We start from the raw sequence: 25,908 nt of genomic DNA on the forward strand, positions 1-25,908 counted from the left end.
AGAGTAGGGGAAGGAGGGTGACCGAAGGCGTGGTCAAAGAGGAGGGTCTTGAAAGGGGGTAAGGAAAGGAGGTGAGGCGGATGGACTGCGGGATGTAGTTCTCAACGACGTAGCAAGGCGCTATGTCAAATGCAAGGATTATTTTTATTATTATTAAGAATCCCTTAATAGCATTTATTTATTTCAGAGCTACAATGTACCCGCGTGCAGCTCGTTGAGAGCCTCCAGTACCCTTTCTGATGAAAAGAAACAGTTTCTGGAAGTGGGTCCTGACCTGCGAGAGTTTATAAATGGTAATTTGTCAGACAAGAAGGTGTGGGAAGAATATAAAGGCAACCTTAAGCGACAAAAAGGAGAAAGGTACCCAGAACAAACTTGATTAGTTATTTTAAAATAAAGTATTTTTATTTATCTTACTAAATCAGCTAATTCTAATTGGTAAAATTACAGTTAAATATGGTGATGTGGTGAAGATGTTAACCTGTATCTAAAGAAAAAGTCCTTCAGGTGAGAAATTAAAATCAAGGTCCCATCTATAATTATAATAATTTTTGCATTTCATTTTGTGCCTTATCACTTTATTGTTGCATCTCAAAGCGCTTCACATGTATATAATATACAGTGGATTGTCTGTGTATTTTGTGTGTTAACACAGCAGCCAATTTGCGCACAGTGATGTCCCCCAAACAACCCGTGCGTGAGTGACCAATTTTTTTGGGGGGAATTTGTTGGACAGAACACCAGGAGAAACTCCCTTCTCTTTTCAAGTAGTGCCATGGGATCTTTAGCATCCACCCGAACAGGACCTCAGTTTAATGTACCATCCGAAGAGTAGTAGAGATATTAAGGGGTATGATTTAGAGGGTAGGGATATTGGGATTAACTTTAAAGTTGCCAGAAGGCAGCCATTTTGGATTCGTGTGTGTTGATTTCCAGGTCGTCAGTTCACCCCAAGGTATTCAGCTCAATTAGCCTTTTTCACAATTTTATTATATGAGAGTAGATCATTCAATCTAATTTCTCTGCCTTTTTCCCATAGCCCTTAAATTACTTATTAATAGGAGCAAATTAAAAGGGAATGTTCATATTTATCAAATTATTTCAGTGTTTGGTACTTGCTGATAACATGCAAACTATTTTGAAGCAAGGTTCCATGTATTTTACTAGACTTGTGTTAAAAAGAATTGATACATATTGTGTTCATCAAGATTGAAGAGTACTGTAGCTCAGTGGTTAGAGCATTCGCTTTGCAAGCAAGAGACCCAGGTTTGATTCCCGACAGGGCGAAATGTTGAGCGAGTTTCCTTACTCCACACGGCTCTGTTTACCTAGCAGTAAGTAGGAACACAGTTGTTAGTTGATTGGCGGATTGCTTTCCCGGGGTAATAATTCATTTTTTAAAAAATTATAAATTATAAATACATGACTGTTTGTGGGACAATGCTGTGTGCAACTGTCTGTCGCATTTCAGCCACAAAATATACAGTCAATTCACTTTACAATATTCCGTGAAGCGCTTTGTGACGTCTCAAAGACGTGATAAAAGAGCTATATCAAATGCAAGGATTGTTATTATTATAATATACTATAAAGTGAATTGACATTTTGTTATTAAGATTGAAGAATAAAGGGTAATAAAATATTCTTCCACTTTGGCACCCTGTATAAAACACAAGCCAAAAGAAAGCTGTGCCTCTGCAGTATGTACCAGCAGTTTGAGAAGAGAATGAGTGTGAATTTTGTTTTCCTGTTTTCACACCAATCATTTCTGTGAGAGCTCAGTGAGATTGTCTGTAATGACCAGTTTCAAGTTGTGAACTCATGGCCCCTGAGAACTGATTTGAAACTATGTCTTTGCAGTTCATTTCTCTGTTCATCTTGTTTGAACATGAAGAGAGAGAGAAAGCTTTTATCCTGTAAATCTGTCTGGATTCATGTTACAATCACAGTGTCACCTTCTTGCCCTTAAAATGTATAATTTAAAGAAATCCTCATTGAAGTATCTGTTATTGATACATATATATATACATATACATTCGCATCAAATTGAAGAAAGTATATCTCCTGTAGCTTGAAGGCTCTTTAAAAAAAATCTAATACTTTTACTTCTCTTCCTCCTCCCCCATGTACAATGTTATTCAACCCAAGGTGGTGGGGTAACAATTTTGCTAAATTGTGCCTCTCTAAAATTATTTAAGGACAACTTTTGCAATAATATGTTTTACATTTCTAGACTACGACTACCTCCATGGTTGAAGAGAGAGATTCCTATTGGGAAAAATTATAATAAACTAAAGAATACAATTCGGAATTTGAATCTTCACACTGTAAGTACTTATTGAGAATTTGTTTGAATAATCCTATTTGTATCTCCTATATCACTCCCTCATCTTTATCCATAGGAATGCCTTACATTAACAATTTAGACCAAGTCCTTATTTGCTTTTATCTTATTCTGTAATCATATTCGATTTATGATAATTACAAACTTCCTTATTAAAGACGTGTTGTGCGTTTCAATCAAATTTGACAGCCAATGCAGGGTGGCATTCAGTCGTAGACAATCTGAGTAGCAGGTCCGAGTTCTGTATAATAATGCACCTTGGTGGCCCTTTATTAACCAACATTTACTGAATGCTTTGTTGTTTAATTTAGGTTATCTTTTGCAGGTGTGTGAAGAAGCAAGATGTCCAAATATTGGCGAATGCTGGGGAGGGGGAGAGTATGCCACTGCAACAGCAACCATTATGGTAAGTTCTGAGATTTATTCTAGTTGTGAATGAACTAGAATATGTACTGAAGTCTGATAACTGTTCCTTTACCCCCTCACCCAGAATCCACACGATTCCTTTGGACTTTTTTTTACAGTTGTTGTCAGTGCAATTTTGTGGTAGATCTGCAAGAAAGTGTATGTGGGTAGTGAAAGAAGGGAATTCTTTCCTCTGCTAGGTAACATGACAATATGTGAAAATATGTTCTGGGCTAAATCTGAGTACAAAATAATGGTATTGAAATGGTGTTAAATAATATAACACTGTCATGTTGCTCCAAATTTTGAAAGTGGATACAATAAAGATCATTATAAATGCTGTAAAATCCCAAACCTGTGCTTTCACAAGTTACGATACCACTTTCGCTGTATATGTGCATGGCTGACTGGTCTGCTTCCTACTAACCAGATGTTTGCCTGTGTTTTTTTTTACAAAAAAGGCCCATTTCTAGGTCATCAGGTTACCCCCGACATCACTGACTGTGCTGAATATGGGCAAAACAGTAAGTGATACCAGTGGCAACTTAATGATCCTGTCAGCCCTTTAAGCACTAGAGCTGGCAGAGATGTGCACACCCCTCATATGTGGGGTTCACATTGCAAACGTGTTATAACTGAATTTTCGGTATAGAGAAACATGTTATAGTAGAGCTGCACTTTAACTATTCTCCAATTAAGAAATAAAACCAGAGCTCTGGATACCTTATGAAGGAGTGCAGCATTTGGAACCCAGTTAAATTCAGAAATCTGCCGCCCGCATACTGACCCGGACCAAACTCCGTACCCACACCTCCTCACCAGTCCTGGCCAGGCTCCACTGGCTCCCCATCACCGAATGGATCGACTTCAAGATGCTCACACTTGTGTTCAAATCCCTTCGCTCCCTGGCTCCTCCCTACCTCTCCGACCTCCTCACTTCCCAATCCACCACCCGGCGCCTCCGCTCGACTGGCACCGGCCTCCTGCTCGTCCCTTGGACCCTCCACCCCACCATCGGAGGTTGCGCTTTCAGCCACTGGGCCCCCAAATTCTGAAACGCTCTCTCTCATCCCTCCACCTTGCCCCCTCCCCTTTTTCAAGTCCCGTCTGAAAACCTTCCTCTTCGACAGTGCTTACGGCCACTTGCCCCCCGGCTCGGAGTCAGGCTTTGCCACTGTTAAGCGCTCTGAGACTCTACTCTGCGTGGAGGGTGCTGTATAAGTGCAACTTCTTGTTGAAATACTGCATCAGTGCTTTAGGTGTTGTTTTGTCGTGTTTCTCACTCGTCCTTCTGCTATTTCAGAAGGGTGAATGAGAAACAGGACAAAACAATTCTATCAAATCATAATAGGTTTGATTTTGCCCGAGATGTCAAGAGATGAGCTGCTTTCCTTGAAAAGGGATATTGGGCCATTCTATTTTGATGTACCTTCAGTGATCACTAATAAGCAATGCTAACAGAGACCCAGCAGCAGGTTGGGTAGGATATTGGACAAGGCTGCAAGTTTTAAAAATGTATATATATGATAAAGTTTTAACTTATGTATATTAAGTATGCAAAGTATGAATTAAGAAATATGTATAAATGTTCTGCAATTCTTAAGGTTTTGCGTTGGGAAATGGTAACAAGATGAATATTGTGAGATTAGAACAATTTTAATTTGAAAAATGGTTTTCCATGGCTCTTAAAAAGAACCTGCATCCAAATTAGAAATGACTTTAAAAACTTTCTACAATGCTGCTCACTCTTAAATTTAAAACCAGATGATCATATAGTTGTGTCTAAGTGGAATTTCAGGGCTAAGAGTTTATAGTTTCAGGTTTTTTTGATGGAATGGATGTTGGAATCTGCTGAAATATTTTTAATGTAATTTTTTAAAGAAAACTCAAAATATCATGTGGAATCTTTGCCAAATGTACTTTGACGTTTTATAGTGTTGCATTTTGAAAATATGATCCATCCCCTCCTCTTGTGTTTTGATATTTACTATAAAGGTTTCACTTTACAGTTTCCTTTCATGCTTATTTACATCTTGTTTTTTCTCATCAGCTGATGGGTGACAGCTGTACCAGAGGCTGTAACTTCTGTTCTGTAAAGACCAGTAGAAAACCTCAGCCACTAGATCCAGATGAACCATACAACACAGCAAAAGCAATAGCAGATTGGGGCCTGGATTATGTCGTACTGACCTCTGTGGACCGAGATGGTGAGATGGGGTTTTCTCTTCACTGTCTTGCCACTGCTATTTGTTATTTAGTGTTTCGCCCATAAAATACATGGTCCATTCACTTTACAACGCATTCGCTGAAGCGCTTTCAGACATCTCAATGGTGTGATAAGGCGCTATGTCAAATGCAAGGATTATTATTATTATGATTGTCAAACCATTTGGCGTTCACAGTTTTGAAAGAAGAAACATCCAAAGCTTCTTGCAGAAAAAACAAAATTACAGGTTCTATTAAAACTATTTAAATCACTTTTACAATGAATTTCTCTGACATGCCTGGAACAGATAAAGCAGTTAATAATAGTTGTTTTGAACTTCACCACAAAGTGAAATATATTCAACACCTTTAAAACATGAACATATCAAAAGATGATCCAGGCCACGGGATTTATACAGGGCAGATAATATACATCTCACTTAGGTGCAGAATGTTCCCTTTTCTCTTTACATCCTCTGCCTTTCCCACGGTGGCACTCAAGCAATCTTGTGTTCTTAAGAGTGCTTCAGATTGTGTAAAATCCATTAAGGATGCCAACTCTTATCTGTCCCAGCATTTTGTTTGTCTCTTCAAATGGCATCTCCTGTCCCCGCTCAATCAATTGTGAAGAACCATCCGGCTCTATCCTTGCTCCTTTTCACCACCAACACATTGGGTCTTAAATTCACAAATGACACTCCAATCCAGTACATTTTTGCATGCTGCATTTTTGGAGGTGACATCCCTTAGATGAAATATTAACCAGTCCAGGCTGCCTGCTCAGGTAGAGTAAAGAGCCTATGGCACTACAGTATTTGAAAAGAGAAGGAAATTTATCCTGGTTTTCTGGCTTCATATCCCCAAATTTAAAAAAAAGTCATTCACTTCATGGATGTTTGTGGGACATTGCTTTGTACAAATTGGCTTCACAGTAAATTCTTTCGTGCACATGTTGACTTGATGTTTTGTAAATGTTAATTATAACTACGGGAAGATAAAGGTATCCATGTTGTATTGAGGTATTGTTTGAGGGGGAAGGAATCTATCAATAGAGCACTATTGGGTTTATGGCTATAACTGCTCTCATATGATTTGTTGCTTTTCCACAGATCTTTTAGATGGTGGAGCAGAGCACTTTGCAAAGACAGTATTGCAATTAAAAGAAAGGTAAAGCAATTTAATGTAAGTTATTTGTAAGAATGACTTCAAAGGAAAACCTTTCTATCCATGAATGATAATCAAAAAATGTGTCTAGCCAAATTGGAATACTTATAGAAAAACTTCTGCTTTAACGGGATACCAACAGCAGTAGCACTGGAACTTGCTGTAACACACTGGGATTCCAAATGTGATATTTGCAAACCGGAATTGCTACGCTAATAGCAATTTCAGTTTGTGATTGAAATTGCGATTTGTCTACCAAATTCTCTTTATTNAAAAAAGGAGGAAGATTGTGGACACGATGGTTGGCAAAAGCCATCTTGAAGCTAGCACTTTGCTTTCTGACCTTTTATTTGTCCCTTTCCTTGGCTGAATAAATGACTGATACCAAATCGTCAACTGTATTCATAAATATTTTCTCCAATTATCAAATCTTTTCTTTTCAGTCGCAAACTAGCAACTTTATTTACAAATATTACATTTTCAGCTCCATTTCCTTCAAATCTTGTGTTGCCCTTTCTTCCACTATTTTTTCCTGAAAATGTTGTATTTATTGCATCCTTTATCTGTCCCTCTCCTCTGGCTCTGTCCCCATTCCATTAAAAACTGCCACCATCACGCCCACCCTGAAAAAACCCTCCCTTGATGCGTCGCAGCTATCAAGCTACCGGCCCATCTCCAACCTCCCCTTTCTCTCCAAGGTCTTGGAAAGAGTTGTCGCCTCCCAACTGCGCTCTTTCCTCTCCACCCATTCTCTTTTTGAACCCCTTCAGTCAGGTTTCCGTGCTGCTCATAGCACAGAAACTGCCCTGGTCAAGGTCACCAATGATATCCTGACCATCTGTGACCAGGGCTCCCTCTGTCTCCTCGTCCTCCTCGACCTATCGGCAGCATTCGATACGGTCGACCACGCTATCCTACTCCACCGCTTGTCCTCCCACCTCAACCTTCAAGGCACTGTCCTTGAATGGTTTAGCTCTTACCTTTCCCACCGTCTTCACTTCGTCTCAACGAATGGCTTCTCCTCCACCCCCCGTACTGTCTCATGTGGTGTCCCTCAGGGCTCTGTCCTCGGTCCCCTCCTCTTCACCCTCTATATGCTCCCCCTTGGTGACATCATCCGCAAACATGGGGTTAACTTCCACATGTATGCGGATGACACCCAACTCTACCTTTCCTCCTCTACTCTCAACTCCACGACCACCGATGTCCTGACAGCTGCCTGTCCGACATCGAGTCCTGGACGAGAGACAACTTTCTTCAGCTCAACGTGCGAAAAACCGAGGCCCTCCTGATTGGCTCACGTCAGCGCCTCCGCACCTCAGGCGCTGACACCATCAGCATCCAAGGCTGCACTCTCCACCTCTCAAAGCCAGTCAGGAACCTCGGCGTTTTGTTCGACCCTGAGCTGTCCTTTCTCCCTCACATCCGCACCACAACTGGCACCGCCTTCCATCACCTCCGGAATATCGCCAGATTACGGCACTACCTCACCCCTCACGCTGCTGAAACCCTGGTTCACGCCTTTGTCACCTCAAGGCTGGACTATGGGAACTCTCTCCTCGCCGGCCTTCCCGCCACCTCCCTCCACAAGCTGCAGGTCATTCAGAACTCTGCAGCTCGTGTACTGTCCCGCACCAGGCTTCGCGACCACATCACTCCCACCCTCGCTCGCCTCCACTGGCTCCCCATCCCCCAGAGGATTGATTTCAAGATCCTCATCCTCACCTACAAGGCCATTCACGGCCTTGCTCCCTCCTACCTCTCCAACCTACTATCCCCCTACCTACCTGCCCGTACTCTCCGTTCCTCTGACTCCGGTCTGCTCCACACCCCCACCCTAACCGCCCTACCATCGGTGGTCGGGCCTTCAGCCTCTCAGCCCCCGAGGCTCTGGAACTCCATCCCCCAGTGCCTTCGCCGCCTCCTCCCTTTCCTCCTTCAAGGCCGGTCTCAAAACCTTTCTCTTTGACCGAGCCTTCAGCTCCCCTCTCGACTCTCTTCCTCCTCCTCGCTCCCTCCCTTCGCTCCCCTCACCCTGACCATTTCCCCCTCCTCTCTCCCTCCCTTCCCTCCCCTCACCCTGACCATTTCCCCCCTCCTCGCACCCTCCCTTCCCTCCCCTCACCCTGACCATTTCCCCCCTGCTCGGGTCATGACCCAACTGTGCAGCGCCTTGGGACGTCCTCCTGACGTGAAAGGCGCTCTATAAATGGAATCTTGTTGTTGTTGTTGTTGTTTATCATTTTAGATTTTACATTTTCAGCCATTGAATCTCTTTCATATCAGCTTGTAATTGTTTCTGCAGAAATCCCAAGATTATGGTGGAATGCTTGACCCCTGACTTCAGAGGTGATCTAAAAGCAGTTGAAAAAATTGCGGTTTCAGGGCTTGATGTGTATGCACATAATGTGGAGACTGTCCGGGAGCTGCAGAGGTGAATTTTTAATTTTGTGAAATTACACTAACCCTTCATTTTAAAGTTCTGCATCCATTCCCACACTAGCTGCCATCACAGCCTTTCACCCTGCCTGCTTTTAGATGGAGAAGGTCAAACTTCATATCTGGTGATGACAACCAGAAACTGTATCTGGCAGCTCCACATGCTCTTCCAGCGTTGGCCACAGGATCTCAGTAAAGCGAGAAACTATTCTTTTTGCACCATCGGCAGGAAATGACGTCCTATATAGTGCCGTTGCCTGAGATCAGCTAATTTTCACAGATGAGCAATCAAACCATTTTTAATCTGTCTGGCTCAATATCACACAATGAGAGAGTTTCCTTGTGATCTTATGAGGATTTATTAGCAGTGTTACTGTATGTCACACTCTTTAGTGGTAAAGTACTTGTCTCCATATGACCTACTGAGGGACATCTAGGCTTTGAAACTTGCTGATTGGCAACATTATACGCACGTGTTGTACAATTCTGAAAGAGGGGCTCTTTAAAGGGTGATAGTGAAATTGGGTCACTATCCACGTTATTCTTTTTTGGATGGTGTTCTTCTGAGGTAGAACTTAAGGTACCCTGAAGAGAAGAGAAGCAGAGAAGCTTTGCTGGATCTGACCTGGGAGTGCTTTGAAAATGAACCAACGCTTTAAAAATAAAACATTATCTCGTCATTATGAGGAAATAGGTTAGAAATTGTGTCATTTGCATTCTAATGGACTTCAATGATCTAAAGTATTCACATTTAGAATCATTGAAGTTTCTATGAACTCGCTGTATTTTCAAATGTAATATTTCACTGGTGTTCACTTCAGGAGGATTCGTGATCCTCGAGCAAATTTTGACCAATCTTTGAGTGTCCTGAAACATGCCAAGAAAGTGAAGCCTAATCTTCTTTCCAAAACATCAATAATGTTGGGATTGGGTGAGACTGATGAAGAAGTACACTCAACCCTGAAAGGTGAGAAACAAGCGTTCACTGTCCAAACGAACAGTCTGCGACTTCCTTTTTTTTTACTTCAATTTATTGTTTTCCAGCTCAGTTATGAAGCCGTCAATTAATAAAAATGGTATATCCTCTATAGAGAATGATCATTATGTAATTGTGAGTAACTTGAAATATAATAATTGGTATTCAGTAATCTCAAATTCATTGAAATGTCAAAGGCTGACTCCAAACACTGGTACTTTCATCTAAACCTTCTTTCTCTAGGTTTTTTCCTTTTTCCCCTTTCTTCCCTAAAGCTGTAATGCTTGCTTGGGCATTGCACCCTAGGTATTTGCAATTTTTGTTACTTATTCCACCAGCCTTTCATGTGCAAGCCACGACTGAGAGTATCAGCTTTTGTCCTGATCTTTCTCTCCCCTCACCTTTCTGGACACTCAGAATTTCAAGCATAAATCACTGGCTTCCAACGTGGGACCTCTGGAAACAACAACACTCCACCAGATCCATCTGAGATTAATTTAGTTTGTAACTATAAACAGCTCTCAGTTACAATAGAAACATTTTGTAAACATTTTTACAACAAGGAGGCCTTTTATTTCCCACATGTACTTCAATGTCTATGTCTACGTGGAGTCCTGTAGCTCAGTGGTTAGAGCACTTGCACTTGCTTTGCAAGCAAGACACCTGGGTTCAATTCCAGGCAGAGGGCGAAACCTTGGGCAAGTTTCCTTACTCCACACGCCTACTAATAATCCCTCCAAAAACAATAATAAATTGGTCATTTTCAATCTACGACTGTTTGTGGGACATTGCTGTGCGCAATTGGCTGCCGCGTTCGCCCACAAATATACAGTCAATTCACTTTACAGTATATTCTGTGAAGCGCTTTGGGACGTCCTCCCGACGTGAAAAGCGCTATATCAAATGCAAGGATTATTATTATTATGATAATTGTCTTTCAGATTGCAGGTTTTACAATTTGCATTTTGAACTGTAGCTTTACTGGGGTCAGTGTCCAGAATTCCCAGTTACTGATTATCCTGATTTTAAAATGTCTGTCTAGCAGTTTTATAGCTGAGTAAGAGCTCCTAATTAACCAGACACTCATTAAGATTGACACAAAATGAACTAGTAAAATGACAAGCAAATAATTTGGTAAATGCAGAATTTCAGACCAAAGATTAAAAAAAACTACTCCAACTATAAAGGAAAGTACATGTTTCGTTTTAAAACTGTAAACCTCAGAGTCCTCTAGTAATAAGTTCAAAGGTTTCCCTTTTATTTTCTTGTGCAGAACTACGTGAGGCTGGTGTGGACTGTTTAACGTTGGGACAGTATATGCAACCTACAAAACGAAATCTAAAGGTAAAGGGGAGAAAGGGCAAAGTTGTACTGGACACTTTCACAAATGTAAATTGTTGTGGCATTTGCGACCTATTTGAACTATCTTCAGTTGTCTGGATTGTGCACGCTATTGATAGCTTTTTGTTTTTCTGTCAGCCCCGGGCTATGTTTTTCCGCAGTAATCCAAAACATTGTTAACCCAATGGGATACGGAGATGTAGACATGTCCTCACCATTGTGAACCATCTTAAAATGGTGCTAGCTGGATAGCGTGTCATGAAATTGTAAACTATGAGGTTACGTTTACCTATACTTTCATTGTTGGATGTAAAGAATGCAGATGAACAGACTGCAGTCAAAATTGCAGTATTCGGATTTGCAAATAGCGATTCTGAATGTCAAACATAAATGCTGCAAGTAATAAGGTATTTCATGCCAATCCAGAGGAGGTCTGATTCATTCAGAGTTCCCCTGGATAATTTGTATAAATTGGAAACACACAGAACCCAATGATTTCATCCGATTATTATTATTATCCAGTGTAAGTTTTAATGTCTGAAATTCTTTTTCAGCTAGTTCTTAAATCTGGTCAGATTATTCTTTTTATGCATCAATATCTGTTCATTTTTTGTAGGTTGAAGAGTATGTAACTCCAGAGAAGTTTCAGTATTGGGAAACTGTTGGAAATGAGCTGGGATTTCTGTACACAGCAAGTGGGCCCCTGGTACGCTCGTCATATAAAGCAGGTAAGGAGCCAGATATTTACAGAAAGTCAAACTGTATAGATAGAATACGTTCACTAATATACTGTATAAGTAATTTGAGGGAAAACAATTTAAAAGGCTCCTAAGGTCAACATTGAATGCTTTATATCTATATTGCGTAATCTTTTAATGACTGAGGGAGTCTAAAGTGAGGACATGTGCCAGTTATTAATTTTCTCTGAGTTGTCTTATTTTTTTAAACGAATCTTTATTACAATAGTTTCATCACTAACTGTGGCTAATCGTCAGAGAAGCTGGTTGTTTTATCAGAAAGTTATTGTTGCGACATCATGCTCAGATAGCAAGGAGAAAACCTTGTTAAACTACTACCTGTTAAAATAAAAGGAGCTGCACAATTCTACTGTATTTTTATCAGTGAGGACTCTATGACTCTAGATTGAGGTACTCATGAATAAATAAAATGATCTCCTTCAAATATTACAAAATTTGATTCCTAATGTTTGAATAACTAGAGTGGGGGTGTCATAGTAAGTTGTCAGTTCTTCCTTAGTTGTGAAATAAACTAGTCTTTAGCCTTGTACTTCTCACTATCAGCTTTGCTCATTGATAGCACTCTGGTCTCTGGATTAGAAGGTTATGGGTTCAAGTCCCACATCGGGTCTTTAGGTCCTAACAATTAGTACAGTGCAACACAGAGAGAATGTCTGCATTGTGACTGCAAGTGCTGTCCGTTAGTAGGATGTTAAATCAAGGTCTTGTCTGTCTGCCCTTCAAGTGACTGTTAAAGATCCCATGAAAAGAAAGGGAGTTTATCCTAGTGTTCTGGTCAACAATCCTCCAGATTAGTTGGTTGTTCACCTCATGGCTGCTTGTGGGAGCTTGATGAGCAGAGGAAAAAGAAATGTACTGCAAAATGGCTGTCCTGTTTGCATACATATTTCTTTCCTGTCCATCTCTCCAGGTGATTCAGTTTTGTTTTTTAATTGTAACCTTAGCTGGTTTCAGTCACAAACCCAAACTGAATCATCTGGAGAGATGGGTGGGAAAGAGGTCGTCACTTCTGTTTGTCCAATCACAATGAACATGGTTTGATACTCACATTCCTATCCAGAGTATCTTAGCCTGACTGAAAAGAATAAAAGAAGGGAAATGGGAGAAAAATACAGACAATACACGTGTAAAATAAAACTCAGTGTTAAATAAAATAATTAACTGTTGTTCTAAATCCTTCCTTTCAATTTTTTTTGTTCAGGTGAATACTTCTTGAAGAAACTTCTACACAGCCGACAAGCTGAAGTGAATTAGACAACTCAGAAAACTGACTGCCTGCATCAAGGAGCTTCTATTAAATCAGTGATATTTTTCCCTGAATATTGCAACTTATTTTAATGAAGAAAGACATTACTTATTAACCACTTGTTGTGATATAGCTGACAGGCTGCTTGAACCAAGTTGAACCTATTTCTTACAGATTCTCCTGAGGAAATACACTTTTTAAAACCAAAACTACAAATCATTCATCATTTGCATTCCACAAAACATTTAGTGCTTTTTAACTGGTACTTGCACAAGTTGAGGAAGACTTTGATTTGGTCAGTGAATATAGTGAGTATATGTACTCGTCCTACGGGAGTTAGTTTAATGACAAGCCAGCATTCTACATACACACGTTCTGTGACTTGGACACAAAAAGTGAATTGTTTTCAATAACTGTACAAGTTGATTAAGTTAGTTTTAGAAATTTGGAAGTAGGGATTAATAGCTACAAGTTTAAAATAAATTTGATGAAAAGGACTTTCTGGGTGAAAAAAGGGAAATAGAATGCTAGACTGCTTAATTTACAGTATACTGACCTAAATCTTATCTGGTGCCTGAGCGAAAAGAAGATCTGTCTCCAACTATACTTATTGAAATTAGAGTTTGACTGACTCATTTGTACAGTATTACGTTTGACAAATTCTTTATGCGGTGGGTAACAAAATGGCAGTAACTTTTCAGATGTACACTGGTTAATTAAATGTTGCACTTGTGTGGTATTCCAGGTGTCAAGTACGTGTACACCTGATAACCTTCCTACAGATTAAAATAATGAACTACTATATTACAAGCTTCAACCAGAAGAAAGTGTTGCGAGTGAGAGAATATTTGAATACAATGGAACTACATAGTCATTGTAGAGTCATAGGCGGGCAGGGCTTTAGCCACTCTACCCCTACCCTCTGGAACTCCATCCCGCAGTTCCTCTGCCCCGCACCCTCCCTTGCCTCTTTCAAGACCCATCTCAAAACCCTCCTCTTCGACCGTACCTTTGATCACCGTCCTTACTCCCCTCCCCCTGCCCTCCCCAATCCAAACCCCAGCTTGGGTCCGAAATACTGACTGTGCAGCGCCTTGGAGCATCCTCCCGATGTGAAAAGCGCTTTACAAATATAATTTTGTTGTAATAATCCTTGTATTTGATATAGCGCAATGCTGGCATTTCACACTGAGCCGTGCTGCTTACTTGGAAGCTTGCAGGAAGTTCAGTCCACTTAGTGAGACTTAAACCTGTGCTTGTCAGTCGTCAAGTGACCAACTAGTGACAATCCTCTTTGGAGTTGGAGGGAGGAGGGTAAGTGGGGTCTTTTTGGAGCTAGACTAGTGACATGCTTCTTATCGCAGTGTTAGAATTGGGTCAATCCTCTGTGGTGGGCTCAGTAGTCCAGTTCCTGAGCCATGCGGGTCCTCAGTATTCAAAGGCACTGCTGACGACAGACCAGCCAGCCTGGATCATCAGCAAGACTCCGACAGATCAGTCACTGGGAGGTTGGGATTTTGTCCCACTCAGCTCCTGTTAACCAAAGCCCTAAAAGGTAGCTTGATCCTAGTTGGACAAGCAGCGGGAAGCTTGCCAGACAATGCTTCCAATGTTATGTGATTTTACCTGATTAAACTCCAGCAGTACTTCAAGCCCTTTGAGATGTCCTGACGTGGATGGTGGGTGTCTGACAAATGCAGAAATCCATCATCACAATTCAATTCACGACTGTTTGTGGGACATTGCTGTGCGCAATTGGCTGCCGCGTTTGCCCACAAATATACAGTCAATTCACTTTACAGTCTATTCTGTGAAGCGCTTTGGGACGTCCTCCCGACGTGAAAAGCGCTATATCAAATGCAAGGATTATTATTATTATTATCACGTTTAAAGAGTATCCAAACCAGATAAGCGTTCCATGGATGCTACCCACACATGGCAATTCCCGTGTTTGGAATGGAATATGCACTCTCACCTCGGATTGACTGCTGGGGTACTCCAGAGATGCTCCAGCAGTGCCCTAAAGAAACGCTCTGGGGTTCCCTAGCCTTTGCTTTTGCCGACACATGCCTAATACACTAAGTATTAGGCATGGAGTCCTGTAGCTCAGTGGTTAGAGCACTCGCTTTGCAAGCGGGAGACCTGAGTTCAATTCCAGGCAGGGCGAAACCTTGGGCAAGTTTCCTTACTCCACACAGAGCCTGATAATAATCCCTCCAAAACCAAAAACAATAATAAATTGGTCATTTTCAATCTACGACTGTTTGTGGGACATTGCTGTGCGCAATTGGCTGCCGCGTTCGCCCACAAATATACAGTCAATTCACTTTACAGTGTGTTCTGTGAAGCGCTTTGGGACGTCCTCCCGACGTGAAAAGCGCTATATCAAATGCAAGGATTATTATTATTATTATTATTATTATTATTATTATTATAAGCAGGGTGCGTCCCTCCGAGGAGAGAGTGCATTTTCCATTCCAGACACAAGGAAGGCATCCTTAATCTAAACCTCTCCTGTAATCTTGTTACAAAAAGATCTCGTTTGCCACTTGAGCTGTTCATTCAATTTTACCTTCCCTGATCATCTGTCATCCTTTGTGCAAAAATATATTCTGCCTAACTGCTTCTTGCTTCCTCATTTCCAACATTATTATTTGTCTCCTGGTATATGTGAACCTCTATCATAATGAACAATTTAACTAGATCAACTTTGTCAATCTATTACAATCGACGAAAACTTTAATTCGATCACACTGGATGTTCAAGGGTGTTCAACTGGCGAATGGAGCAATTTTACAATATTTTCTTGAAACTTCAGTCAAATGTAGTTCAAAATAAAAGTGAAAACATCTGCCTGGCTTGATACCTTTTCACCACTAAGTCCCAAGTTTCAAAGCAGCCTAACTAATGTTCTCTCTGCTGAAAATCACGTAAATTTGCGTTTACAATGCATGTTAATTTTTCGTTCCTATGACTAAACAAATGACACATTTAATTATTTGGTTATAAAGAGTATTGAGATTTATTTAACATTGATGTCTACCACAAATAAGACATGACAAAAAGAGTTGATATTCAATTTTATACGTGATTGTTACATGTTCCCTGTGAATTGCACATTTCCTGAAATTTGAGAGACGTTTTACTAACCACAAGATGGTAGAATTCCTCTTCTGTCTCCATTTCTCAGTGGTTACAAGATCAACCTGGTTACTAGCTACACAAAATCGTCCTGCTTGATACTTAAGATGAACCATTACAAGCAAACATCTGTGCAGCTGACATTAAACTGTGGTGGGTAAGATTGTGAAAACATCTTTCTGCACCATAGAGTTACCTTCATAAAAATGATTTTTTTGTGATTTTGTTCATTAATCGTTAGGTATGAATGTTGATGTTCCTTCTGTGGAACTTTCACATAATTTTGCTTTCATTAAAAAAGACACATAGACATAATTCATCCAAAATTTTACACCTTGATTTTCTTTGGTGGAGGTTCCTGTAAACTCAGTTTAGCAACTTCTGCCCTGGATGTGAAAGGAACTCCCTGTCCAGCCACCTTCTTGCCAATAGTTTCGATCTAAAAATCACACAAATAAACATTTGTCACTGGTGATACGGGATACTCTGAACTCAAATTCCCAGATACTTAAATCCTTTACAAGTCACCCAGCACATCCATTATGTTGAATATCTATCTTGTATAAATATAGTGTAGAACTACATTCCTTCCTGAAGGATAATAAAGCCCTTTGTACCTGGAATCCCAGCTTCTGAAGTTTCGAATGCAGGCCATCTAGAACACGTCTACCATCAAACACAAAAGCTGGTTTTAACATGTTCTTATATATAACTCCATAATCCAGCACCTAGAAAAACAAACATAGATAAAACAAAGTCCAATCACAAATGATCTTTTTTGTTTGCAAAATAGTCTGCAATACCCCAGCAAAGTGCTTTTTTTAATACTAATGTGGGTCCATTTCCTTAAAAGATGTGCTGGAGTTTCATGGACCCCGACTACTGCCTTATAAAGCGCTCTGGGATGCTATCCTGCACTATATAAATGCAAGTTGTTGTTATAACAGGATCGTCCAGTAGTTTTTAAAGCATGTTAAGCATCTTCTAACCACTGTTTCTTGATAGATCTAATTTTCTCCCTTAGCCTTAGTGGGATCCTTCACTGTGGGTCATGGTCCTCCATATAGATTTCTCATGAACAAAAAAGCACCATATCTCTTAGCATTATCTCCCAGCAATAGCCTCATCCAGAATAGATCTAATGTTGGAATAACTGATTTGGAATTCTCTGATTTCCATCTCATTCCTGTTTTGAAAACTAAGCTACGATATTCCTCATCCAGTCCTCAATTACGGTCCTATTTAAGAAAGTTTTAAAAATATTAATGAGGGTTTGTTTATTTCGTTGAGTAGATAGGCTCCAGTGTTCAACCTGTCTACTCCAATGTATTCCAGATGCTGATAATAATAATCCTTGCATTTGGTACAGCACCTTATCACGTCTTTAAGATGTCTCATAGCGCTTCACAGAATATACTGTAAAGTGAATTGACGGTATATTTTGTGGGCAAAATGCAGCAACCAATTGCACACAGCAGTGTCCACAAACAGTCATCAATTCAGTGAACAATTTAAGTTTAATTCCTGGATTTTTTTTAGAGGTGTGTTTTTTGCAGCTTTCGCTATATTTCTCTGAGGCCTGTTCAGGATGCTGCGAGGAAGTTGTGATTAATTCCTCAACTTTGATTGGATTTCCTCTTACCTGGAACTCATCCCACTCAGTGCAGATAATGATAGCGTGTGATCCTTTACAGGCTTCATATGCATCAGTGCATACAGTGACCAAACACGACACTGCAAATTTGGAAGCAAAAAGATTTATCTTAATTGTGCTACCTCCAACTATGGATGCACTGCACCGGAGTGTGTCATGATATTCTGCAAATAATTGTTGTGACAGATTTCTCATGGTGTCTGAATTGCAAAGTTTAAAGCTTGTGAACAAAGAAGGAAGATACTAAAATCTTGAATAAAATTCACAAAGTAGGGAGGACTACTTGGCACCCTGCTTTGCAAGAGGTTATTTCTGCACTACTGTCAATAAAAACATAATGTCATGATGTGACATTTCGATTATAGGTTAGACACGCAAATAACACATAAATGACTGATACAGGAAACAGCTATACTCTGCAAGCAAGCGTAGCTGCAACAGATACAGCTAGTAATATAATAATCCTTATATTTGATACAGAGCCTTATCGCATTGTCAAGACATCTCAAAGCGCTTCACAAGATTGACTATAAAGTGTAGTAACTGTGTATTTGCATGCAAACATAATAAAAGACATATAACTGATACAGTGACTGAGGGGAGAGGAGAAAACATACCATTTTACAGAAGGTAGTTAGTTAACGGCGATACTTATTTTTCCCCACTACTACCACTACCACGTAAATTTCCCCTATGATTGTTACTGAAGTAGGGAAGTTAGATGTTGGTTTTAACACTGTACAGCAGCTAGAATCACTTGCTTTCCCAAATGGGAATACGGTTCCTGCAATTAATAGGTTGGGATTTTAGCTGCATATTCTGGAAGGATTTGTCTTTTATAAAAGATAGTCATTCCAATAAGTATTCAAGCTGATAGAGCGTCCACCAACCAAGTTCAATGTTTAGTTCTGTACGCTATATACATGGAGAGTAATGATGATACATTGTCAAGGTCATGTTATACCTTGATCAGGGAGATCATGAGAGATGTTGGGCTGTGACAGGTCTTGAATGATCTGTTCTTTGGGTACTTTTGGGTCATAGATGTGGAGCTTAGCACCTTCATCCAGTAAATATTTGCTGATATAAATACTGGACGACTCCCTATAAAATAAAGGAAAGTCATCATTAGCTAAAAGATCGACCACAAACAAGGTAGAATTGAGCTGCTCTGGTAATTTTTGTCAGTTTCTCACCTGTCACACACAGCTTAATATACTTATTAAAACAATTTAAACACTTAACCATTTATTTTCTGACTTCCTGCTGATTCCCATCTGTCATCACTTTTATCAGTAAAGTCTACATGAAATTAGCAGATACAAATTTGACAATAAATTCATGTTATATTTTTAAAAAGGAGAATTCAGTTGGCATAGTGGGTTGGTTTATGAGACATGAATTTGATTATTTCCTCTGTTGTTTGAAAAACATTAAAGGTGACGGGGAGGAAATTGGGAGACTTTGCAGACTTTTTGAGAGTGGAATGAGATTAGGTGGCTCATGAGGAGAAAACCAATAGTGGATAACAATAGAAACACAATAAAAACATAATGGACTGCAAGGCCCTTTTTGTAATATTCTCCATTCTGCTATTACACGTGAAAATCTAAAGATCTGCCACTTATACATTTTTGGAGACAAGTCCAAGTGCATGAAAGCATTCCCTGTGTTACACATACGGCTTTCGATTGATACATAAATTAGGGTAACCATTTGTCCTGAATTTCTGAGGACAGTCCCCGGATGAGGAATTGTGTACCTGGCCATATTTGCCCTGTCTTGAGTTCAGCAACAAACTGAGTAAGATTAATAAAATTCTAAAACAGATATACTCATCAGAGAAATATAGCCATTAATCCAACGAGCTTCTCCAGTACTTACCAGCATCAGGAATTGTGGTGTGTTGATTTTTTTAATATGTGTCCCTTGATTTGGTTTGCAACATATGGTAACCCTAAATAAATTGCAAAGTGCATTAAAAGTAATATAGTTACCTTGTGTCTCCGGTGTCCTTTTTGAAAGCAAATCCCAATAGGGCGATCTTTTTGCCTGTCACTGTGTTGAAAAGACAGTCAATAATGCGGGTAGCAAACCTTCGGCGCTGATAGTTGTTTATGTCAATCACCTAAAACAAAAATCATATAAGTGTGTTATAATAATAATATAATCATAATAATATTTGATATAACAACAAAAACACCTTTCGCCTTTCATGTCGGGAGGACGTCCCAAGACCCTGAATAATCAGGGATCAGGACCTGAGCGTGGGGGGGGGTGGGAGGGGGAGGGGGCGCAGTGTGGGATGAGGGAGGGCAGAGGGGGTAGGAAGGGGGCTGAAGGCACGGTCAAAAAGGAGGGTCTTGAAGGAGGCAAGAGAGGGAGCAAGACAAAGGTATTGTGGGATGGAGTTCGAAAGGGTGGAGGCAGAGAGGCTGAAAGCTTACCGATCGTAGGGCGGATCGGGCGGGAGACATGGAGCAAACCCGAGCCTGCTGAATGGAGGGAGTGGGCAGGTTGATAGAGGGTTAGTAGGTCAGAGAGGTAGGAGGGGGCAAGGCCATAGAGGGCCTTGAAAGTGAGGACGGGGATTTTGAACTCTATCCTCTGAGGGATGGGGAGCCAGTGGAGCCAAGTGAGGGTGGGGAAGATGGGGTCACAGCCTGGTGCGTGAGAGTTGCAGAGTCCTGGATGATCTGCTTGTGGAGGGAAGAGCTGAGGGAGTTTGTGTAGTCGAGCCTTGAGGTGACGAATGTGTGCATGAGGTTCTCGGTGGCCTGAGGGGTGAGGCAATGGTGGAGTCGGGAAATGTTGCGGAGGTGGGGGTAGGCCTAATAATAATCCCTCCAAAAAAATAAAACAATAATAAATTGGTCATTTTCAATCCATGACTGTTTGTGGGACATTGCTGTGGGCAATTGGCTGCCGCGTTCGCCCACAAATATACAGTCAATTCACTTTACAGTGTGTTCTGTGAAGCGCTTTGGGACGTCCTCCCGACGTGAAAAGCGCTATATCAAATGCAAGGATTATTATAGGCAGAGAGCGGGTTATGGCACAGATATGGGGGAGAAAGGACAGTTGAGGATCGAACAAGACACTCAGGTTCCTGACTGGCTTGATGAGGTGGAATATGCATCCGTGGATGGTGATGCTGTCAGCGCCTGAGGTGCAGAGGCGCTGGTGCAAACCAATCAGGAAAACCTTGGTCTTGTTGACATTCAGCTGCAGAAAGTTGCTCTCATCCAGGACTTGATGTCTGACTGATAGTCTGCTGTAGTGCCTTATCATGCCATTGATACATCTCAAAGCATTTCACAGAATATACTGCAAAGTGAATTGACTGTACATTTTGTGGGCGAAACAGCAGTGTGCAATTGTTATAGTCGTGGATTGAGGGAATGCTCGTGGAACGCTAGTTAGAATAACCAGAAGCTAGAAGCAGTCAGTTTTTCAAATTAATGCAGTATATATTCCCGAAGAGTTAAAAATAAAAAGTTTTTTTACTGTACGCGTACTTCATTTTTCGACTACGATTATTAGACAAAGTTTCAGAATCAAAATAGATATTTCAGTGCCGCTCTTTATTATAATTGATGATAATTATTTGCTGAATTTCCTCCAAGTGCAGTAGAATCTGGATACTTGTTCCAAGAAACAGAATCCACCATAACATTTCCATTAACGCCCATTAAATTGAGAAATCTGGATCTATGTACAATTTATCCCACTTACTAACAGATCAGGACTTCTTCAGCAAGTTTTAACATGTAAATTTGCCCTTACACACACAAAATGTTATTCAGCACAATGATCATGTTACAGAAATTCCCCGTGACATCTTATCCACGTACCTGCTGCCAATACTGAGCTACTTCAGTTAAGTTTAAGGCTTCACATAAATATACCAGGTTCAGGACATCCTTCTGAAAGCAACTCCCTCCAAATCCTAATATGAAAACAAAGTTCTGTAAATTGGAATTATCTGGACGGAAGATATTTCAGCCTCTCCAATTATTTCAATGAATATAAATCTGCACAATTGTTCCTAAAATAAGTCACTGACCAACACTGGCTTTGAGAAATTTGCTCCCAATCCTCTGATCCATTCCTATCGCACGTGCCACCTCCTCAACATCTGCCCCAGTGGCCTCACACAGAGCACTGATCGAGTTAATGCTGCTGATTCTCTGAGCAAGGAAAGCGTTAGCAGCCTAATGATAAACAGAAATGGGAGAAATAATTAGGCCGATAAACCATTTATATCTATCATATTTTCCACTGATCATTTTTTTTCCACAAATGAAGGATCGTAAAATAAACAAATGCATTTACATTTTCATCACACTTACACAAATGAAGACAATATAGGGAGTGTGGTTATTAAATCCCTAGTGCAACAGTCACATCCTGATACAATATAAAATATACGTTTGTAAAGCGCCTTTCACGTTGGGAGGACATCCCAAGGCGCTGGACAGACAGGGATTTGGACCCGAGCTGGGGAGTTGGGTGCCTGAAGCTGCGGATGTAGGGTTTTGAGAAGTGCCTTGAAGGATGCAAGGGAGCAAATGAGGTGAAGGGAATGTGGGACAGAGTTCTAAAGGGAGTGTGTCTGATACACCGAGACAAGAGCTGTCAACCTGAGGAATAACTGTGAAATAGAAATATTACACGTGTGGCACTTAAACCAAGTTTGATGTTGGAAGTTGTACCAGTTTGGAAAGTTCTGAGGACCATGTGTTGGTGGTGATGATTCTGTCCTTTGGTACCCAATGCTTGTACACTGAGCAGAGAGCCTGGATAGCCTTCTGACCCTCCGGGGTCTCATCTCCCCCGATCAGCACTCGGTCTGGGTTTTTCAGATCCTTAACTGCAGTCCCTTCAGAAAGGAATTCTGGGTTTGACAGCACCTACCACAAAAGAAGATGAGATGTCAGATGGATGCAGTTACTAAAAAAAATTGTAAACATGCATCAGTCAAGTTCATTGCTAAGAAGGGAAAAGCAACTGAAAGAAATTTCTGAGGAGTCTGAAATTGTTTAACGCAGATGTTGGGGTAATTTATGCATCTCCCTTAACATTAGACATATTATTCAGTTATTTTGCCTATATATACATGGTCACTGCACTTTATAGTAAATTCTATGAAGCACTTTGAAACCTTTTGACGATGCGATAAGGCGCTATATCAAGATTATCATTATTATTTAAACTGTTATAATAAAAATTAAGCAGTGGAATTATCAGTTTGCATTTCAATAACCAGTGGAACAATGTTTCAGTTACCTGTAGCTCTAGATTTGGTTTTGCGTTTGAGTGGAATATCCTGCGGATGCTCTCGGCGGCTCGCACAGGCACTGTGCTTTTCTCAGTCACTATTTTGTACCCATTGGAAACTGCCACTATCCTCCGAGCGCAGGATTCAATATACTTCAAGTCTGCAGCCCGGCCTTTGCCCAGTCCATATGTTTTCGTGGGGGTGTTCACCTGTCACAAAGCGAAGAACACACACATGCTCAGAATTCCTCCTGTAACCAGGGATTTATTGTCTCAGCTTTGAATGTAAGAACATAAAAATTTGCAAGTTGAAAGAAGACCAAGGTCCATCCAATTTGCCCTTCACCATCCTGGCAGCCACGTGCACAAGTCTTGTCCCAAACTATATATTATATCCTGAGATATTAGTAATAATTTGATCTGACTAACAGTGGAACCTCTGCTAGGGGCCATGAACATTTTCTTTTCCACATTTCATATTTTGCAAATGTTGAACATGTTTGTTAAGAATTCATTTTTCTTAATTTTGATCCTCTGCTCTTCACCACGTGCCAATACCAAGCCACAAGGCTGCACCTCTGACAATGCTGTTCTTAGCCAGCGGCTAGGAGATGCAAATGATGTGACTATCCCACATGACTCACCCTCCCAGTGGGAGTTCATCACAGCCCACTTTATTTTAGGAGCCAGTTTAAGAACTGCGGAGAATTTTTCACAATTCTGCACAAATTTACGATTTAAAGCAAAATGATCCTACAGGCTAAGGCTCAGTTGAATTTCTGGTCTCGGGAGCTTCATGCATTCAGGAGAGGAGAATACAAATCCTTTGCGAGGCAACAGAAAATGAAAATGACTTACAGAAATGAATATTAAGTCAGCTTCTCGAATGGCTCCGTCAATGTCAGTCGAGTAGAATAAATTCTTCCCTCTGCAAGATTCAACTACTTCCTTCAGCCCTGGCTGGGAAAAAAAAATCAATTTTAAAGGTGCACCACAGGCCAGCGCTGAAGAGGTTAATGAAAGAGAGGGCGCAAACTCTTGGATGTACCTCGTAGATAGGAAGCTTGTCAGAATTCCAGGCCTTTATTCTTGTTTCGTTAATATCCACGACAGTGACACAAATTTCAGGACACATCTGTGCAATCACACTGCATGTTGGACCCCCTACGTATCCAGCACCAATACAGCAAATCTTCTTGATTTCAATCATGCTGACTGGAGAAAAAAAAAAGGTCAGGATGGAAATTGCTGTGAATAAAGTATTAAGTATTGAATAAAATATAAAGTATAAAATCTTGGGATGTCCTCCCAACGTGAAAGGCGCTATACGTACGTAAAGATATTCCCTCCTCTTTGACCGTGTTTTAATGGTCACCTCCCCCTTCCCCCACGCCTGGCTTAGTGTCAGGCTCTGCACTGTTAGGCGCTCTGAGATGCTGCCCCGTGTGAGGCACGGTATATAAACGAACGTTGTAGTACAGGTAACTATTAAGTGCGCAATTGGCTCCTGCATCTCGCCCACAAAACACACAGTCAATCCACTTGAAGTGCTTTGAGGCGTCTCAACTAGGCGCTATATTAAATGCAAGGCTTATTATTATTAATAATAGGGGACTGATTCGGTCCGTATTTCAATCAGAAACAAATTTTTGCAGCATCACGAACCTCAACAACAACAACAACAACTTGCACATCGTATCTCATTTCTCCACCACAAGTCCTCTCCCCTCCATATGAGAAGGGCCCACAAAGACACCCTTATACTTGCGTAGCACCTTTCATATAGGATAATGTCTTGAAATGCAACCCAACTCCCTACCTATCTCAGTCACTCCACTATGACCAGGCTATTTATTTCACTGCTGTTAATCTGTTTACAAGCACGGGATAACAGGAGCCATTCCTGTCAATTTGAATCTGTATCATCTGTACTGTACATTTTGATGCACAACAGCCTCAGACACTTTAATACACTCTTAATTCAAACCAGAAGTTAGGTGTAAACTAATCGTCCATTTGACAGAACATGAATCAATGATGATCTTACCCCAGCCATTAATTATTTCCCCTTTTTTACAAATTTACAGCACAACTCATTTACACACACACACGCACATATTCACATAAGTGGAATAACTGACCAGAACTGGAAGATTGATCACTGGTGTAAGACACACTCTGGTGCTGTTGTCAGTGGGATGTGAGCTGCTGCTTTCACAGCTGAAGTCCAGACACTCCCACAGGAACTTCAGGTCAGAAATCAGTCACTGTTACATCAGACGCAGTAAAAAAGAGGGAGAGATCTCAGGGAAGACAAATGCACCTTGTCTTTATTTTTTTGCGATCAAAGTGCAGCGAGTGCAACGTGGTGTTTTTTGTTGGTCAGAAACTCACACGAGACCAAGCAAACTGGAAGGGAAAAACACCCCAACACATCACTGCTTTACAGAAAGCAAACTCGGTGACAGAAATCTACAGCAACTATTTTAACGAGTACAACAACAATAACAACAACGCGTTCATCCAAGTTTTCCGTTAAACCAATGAAAGAGTTCAGCCCACTTTTTCAAAAAAAAACTTTCACTTCCTTTTAAAAACCAAATAAGTCCTCATCATACTCTGAGAGTGAGATCATTCGCATTGCTACTTAAGTGCAACTGTTGGACTTCCTCAAAACATTTCCCTTTTTCTGCTGGGAGAGAAGATTGTTCATAAACTGCTCTGTTTGGAGGAGGAGGGAGTGGGGGGCAAAAGGTTTTACACTTTAAAGGAAAACTGGCTTGAAAATGCTGCCCATCCCCCATCCCACTTCCACAGAAGAAATCAAATGTGACTTGGCATTTCCGCACTTGAACCCAACCTTGGAGGAGGCGCCTGAACAACACAAGTAAAGGGGCCGGTGCTTAACCCAGCGCAGCCCAGCCCAGCTCAGCTCAGCTCAGCCCAGCCCAGCCC

The 25,908-nt window shown here is 40.8% G+C and overlaps 2 protein-coding genes across 2 annotated transcripts in view; one reads left to right on the forward strand and one right to left on the reverse strand.

Moving 5' to 3' along the window:
• Positions 1 to 13,617, forward strand: part of lias (lipoic acid synthetase) — a 14,388-nt gene extending 771 nt beyond the window's left edge. Inside the window, exons 2-11 of the mRNA XM_042341673.1 lie at positions 188 to 360; positions 2,234 to 2,327; positions 2,670 to 2,750; positions 4,800 to 4,956; positions 6,064 to 6,121; positions 8,424 to 8,552; positions 9,379 to 9,524; positions 10,807 to 10,877; positions 11,491 to 11,602; positions 12,834 to 13,617. Of these exons, the coding sequence (XP_042197607.1) occupies positions 188 to 360; positions 2,234 to 2,327; positions 2,670 to 2,750; positions 4,800 to 4,956; positions 6,064 to 6,121; positions 8,424 to 8,552; positions 9,379 to 9,524; positions 10,807 to 10,877; positions 11,491 to 11,602; positions 12,834 to 12,886 (1,074 nt within the window). The 3' untranslated portion in view covers positions 12,887 to 13,617. The remainder of the gene's footprint in view (positions 1 to 187; positions 361 to 2,233; positions 2,328 to 2,669; positions 2,751 to 4,799; positions 4,957 to 6,063; positions 6,122 to 8,423; positions 8,553 to 9,378; positions 9,525 to 10,806; positions 10,878 to 11,490; positions 11,603 to 12,833) is intronic.
• Positions 13,618 to 15,879: 2,262 nt separating this feature from the next.
• ugdh (UDP-glucose 6-dehydrogenase) lies at positions 15,880 to 25,484 on the reverse strand. The gene is given in 12 exon segments (NM_001292752.1): positions 15,880 to 16,458; positions 16,637 to 16,747; positions 17,662 to 17,753; positions 18,638 to 18,777; positions 19,671 to 19,801; positions 21,528 to 21,622; positions 21,740 to 21,887; positions 22,389 to 22,586; positions 22,963 to 23,163; positions 23,812 to 23,913; positions 24,002 to 24,168; positions 25,095 to 25,484. Coding segments are annotated over 11 exon segments (1,491 nt in total). The 5' UTR covers positions 24,164 to 24,168; positions 25,095 to 25,484; the 3' UTR covers positions 15,880 to 16,347.
• Between the last annotated feature and the right edge of the window lie 424 nt (positions 25,485 to 25,908).

This window comes from Callorhinchus milii, unplaced genomic scaffold (genome assembly GCF_018977255.1).
Source record: "Callorhinchus milii isolate IMCB2004 unplaced genomic scaffold, IMCB_Cmil_1.0 Scaffold1, whole genome shotgun sequence".
NCBI lineage: Eukaryota > Metazoa > Chordata > Chondrichthyes > Chimaeriformes > Callorhinchidae > Callorhinchus > Callorhinchus milii.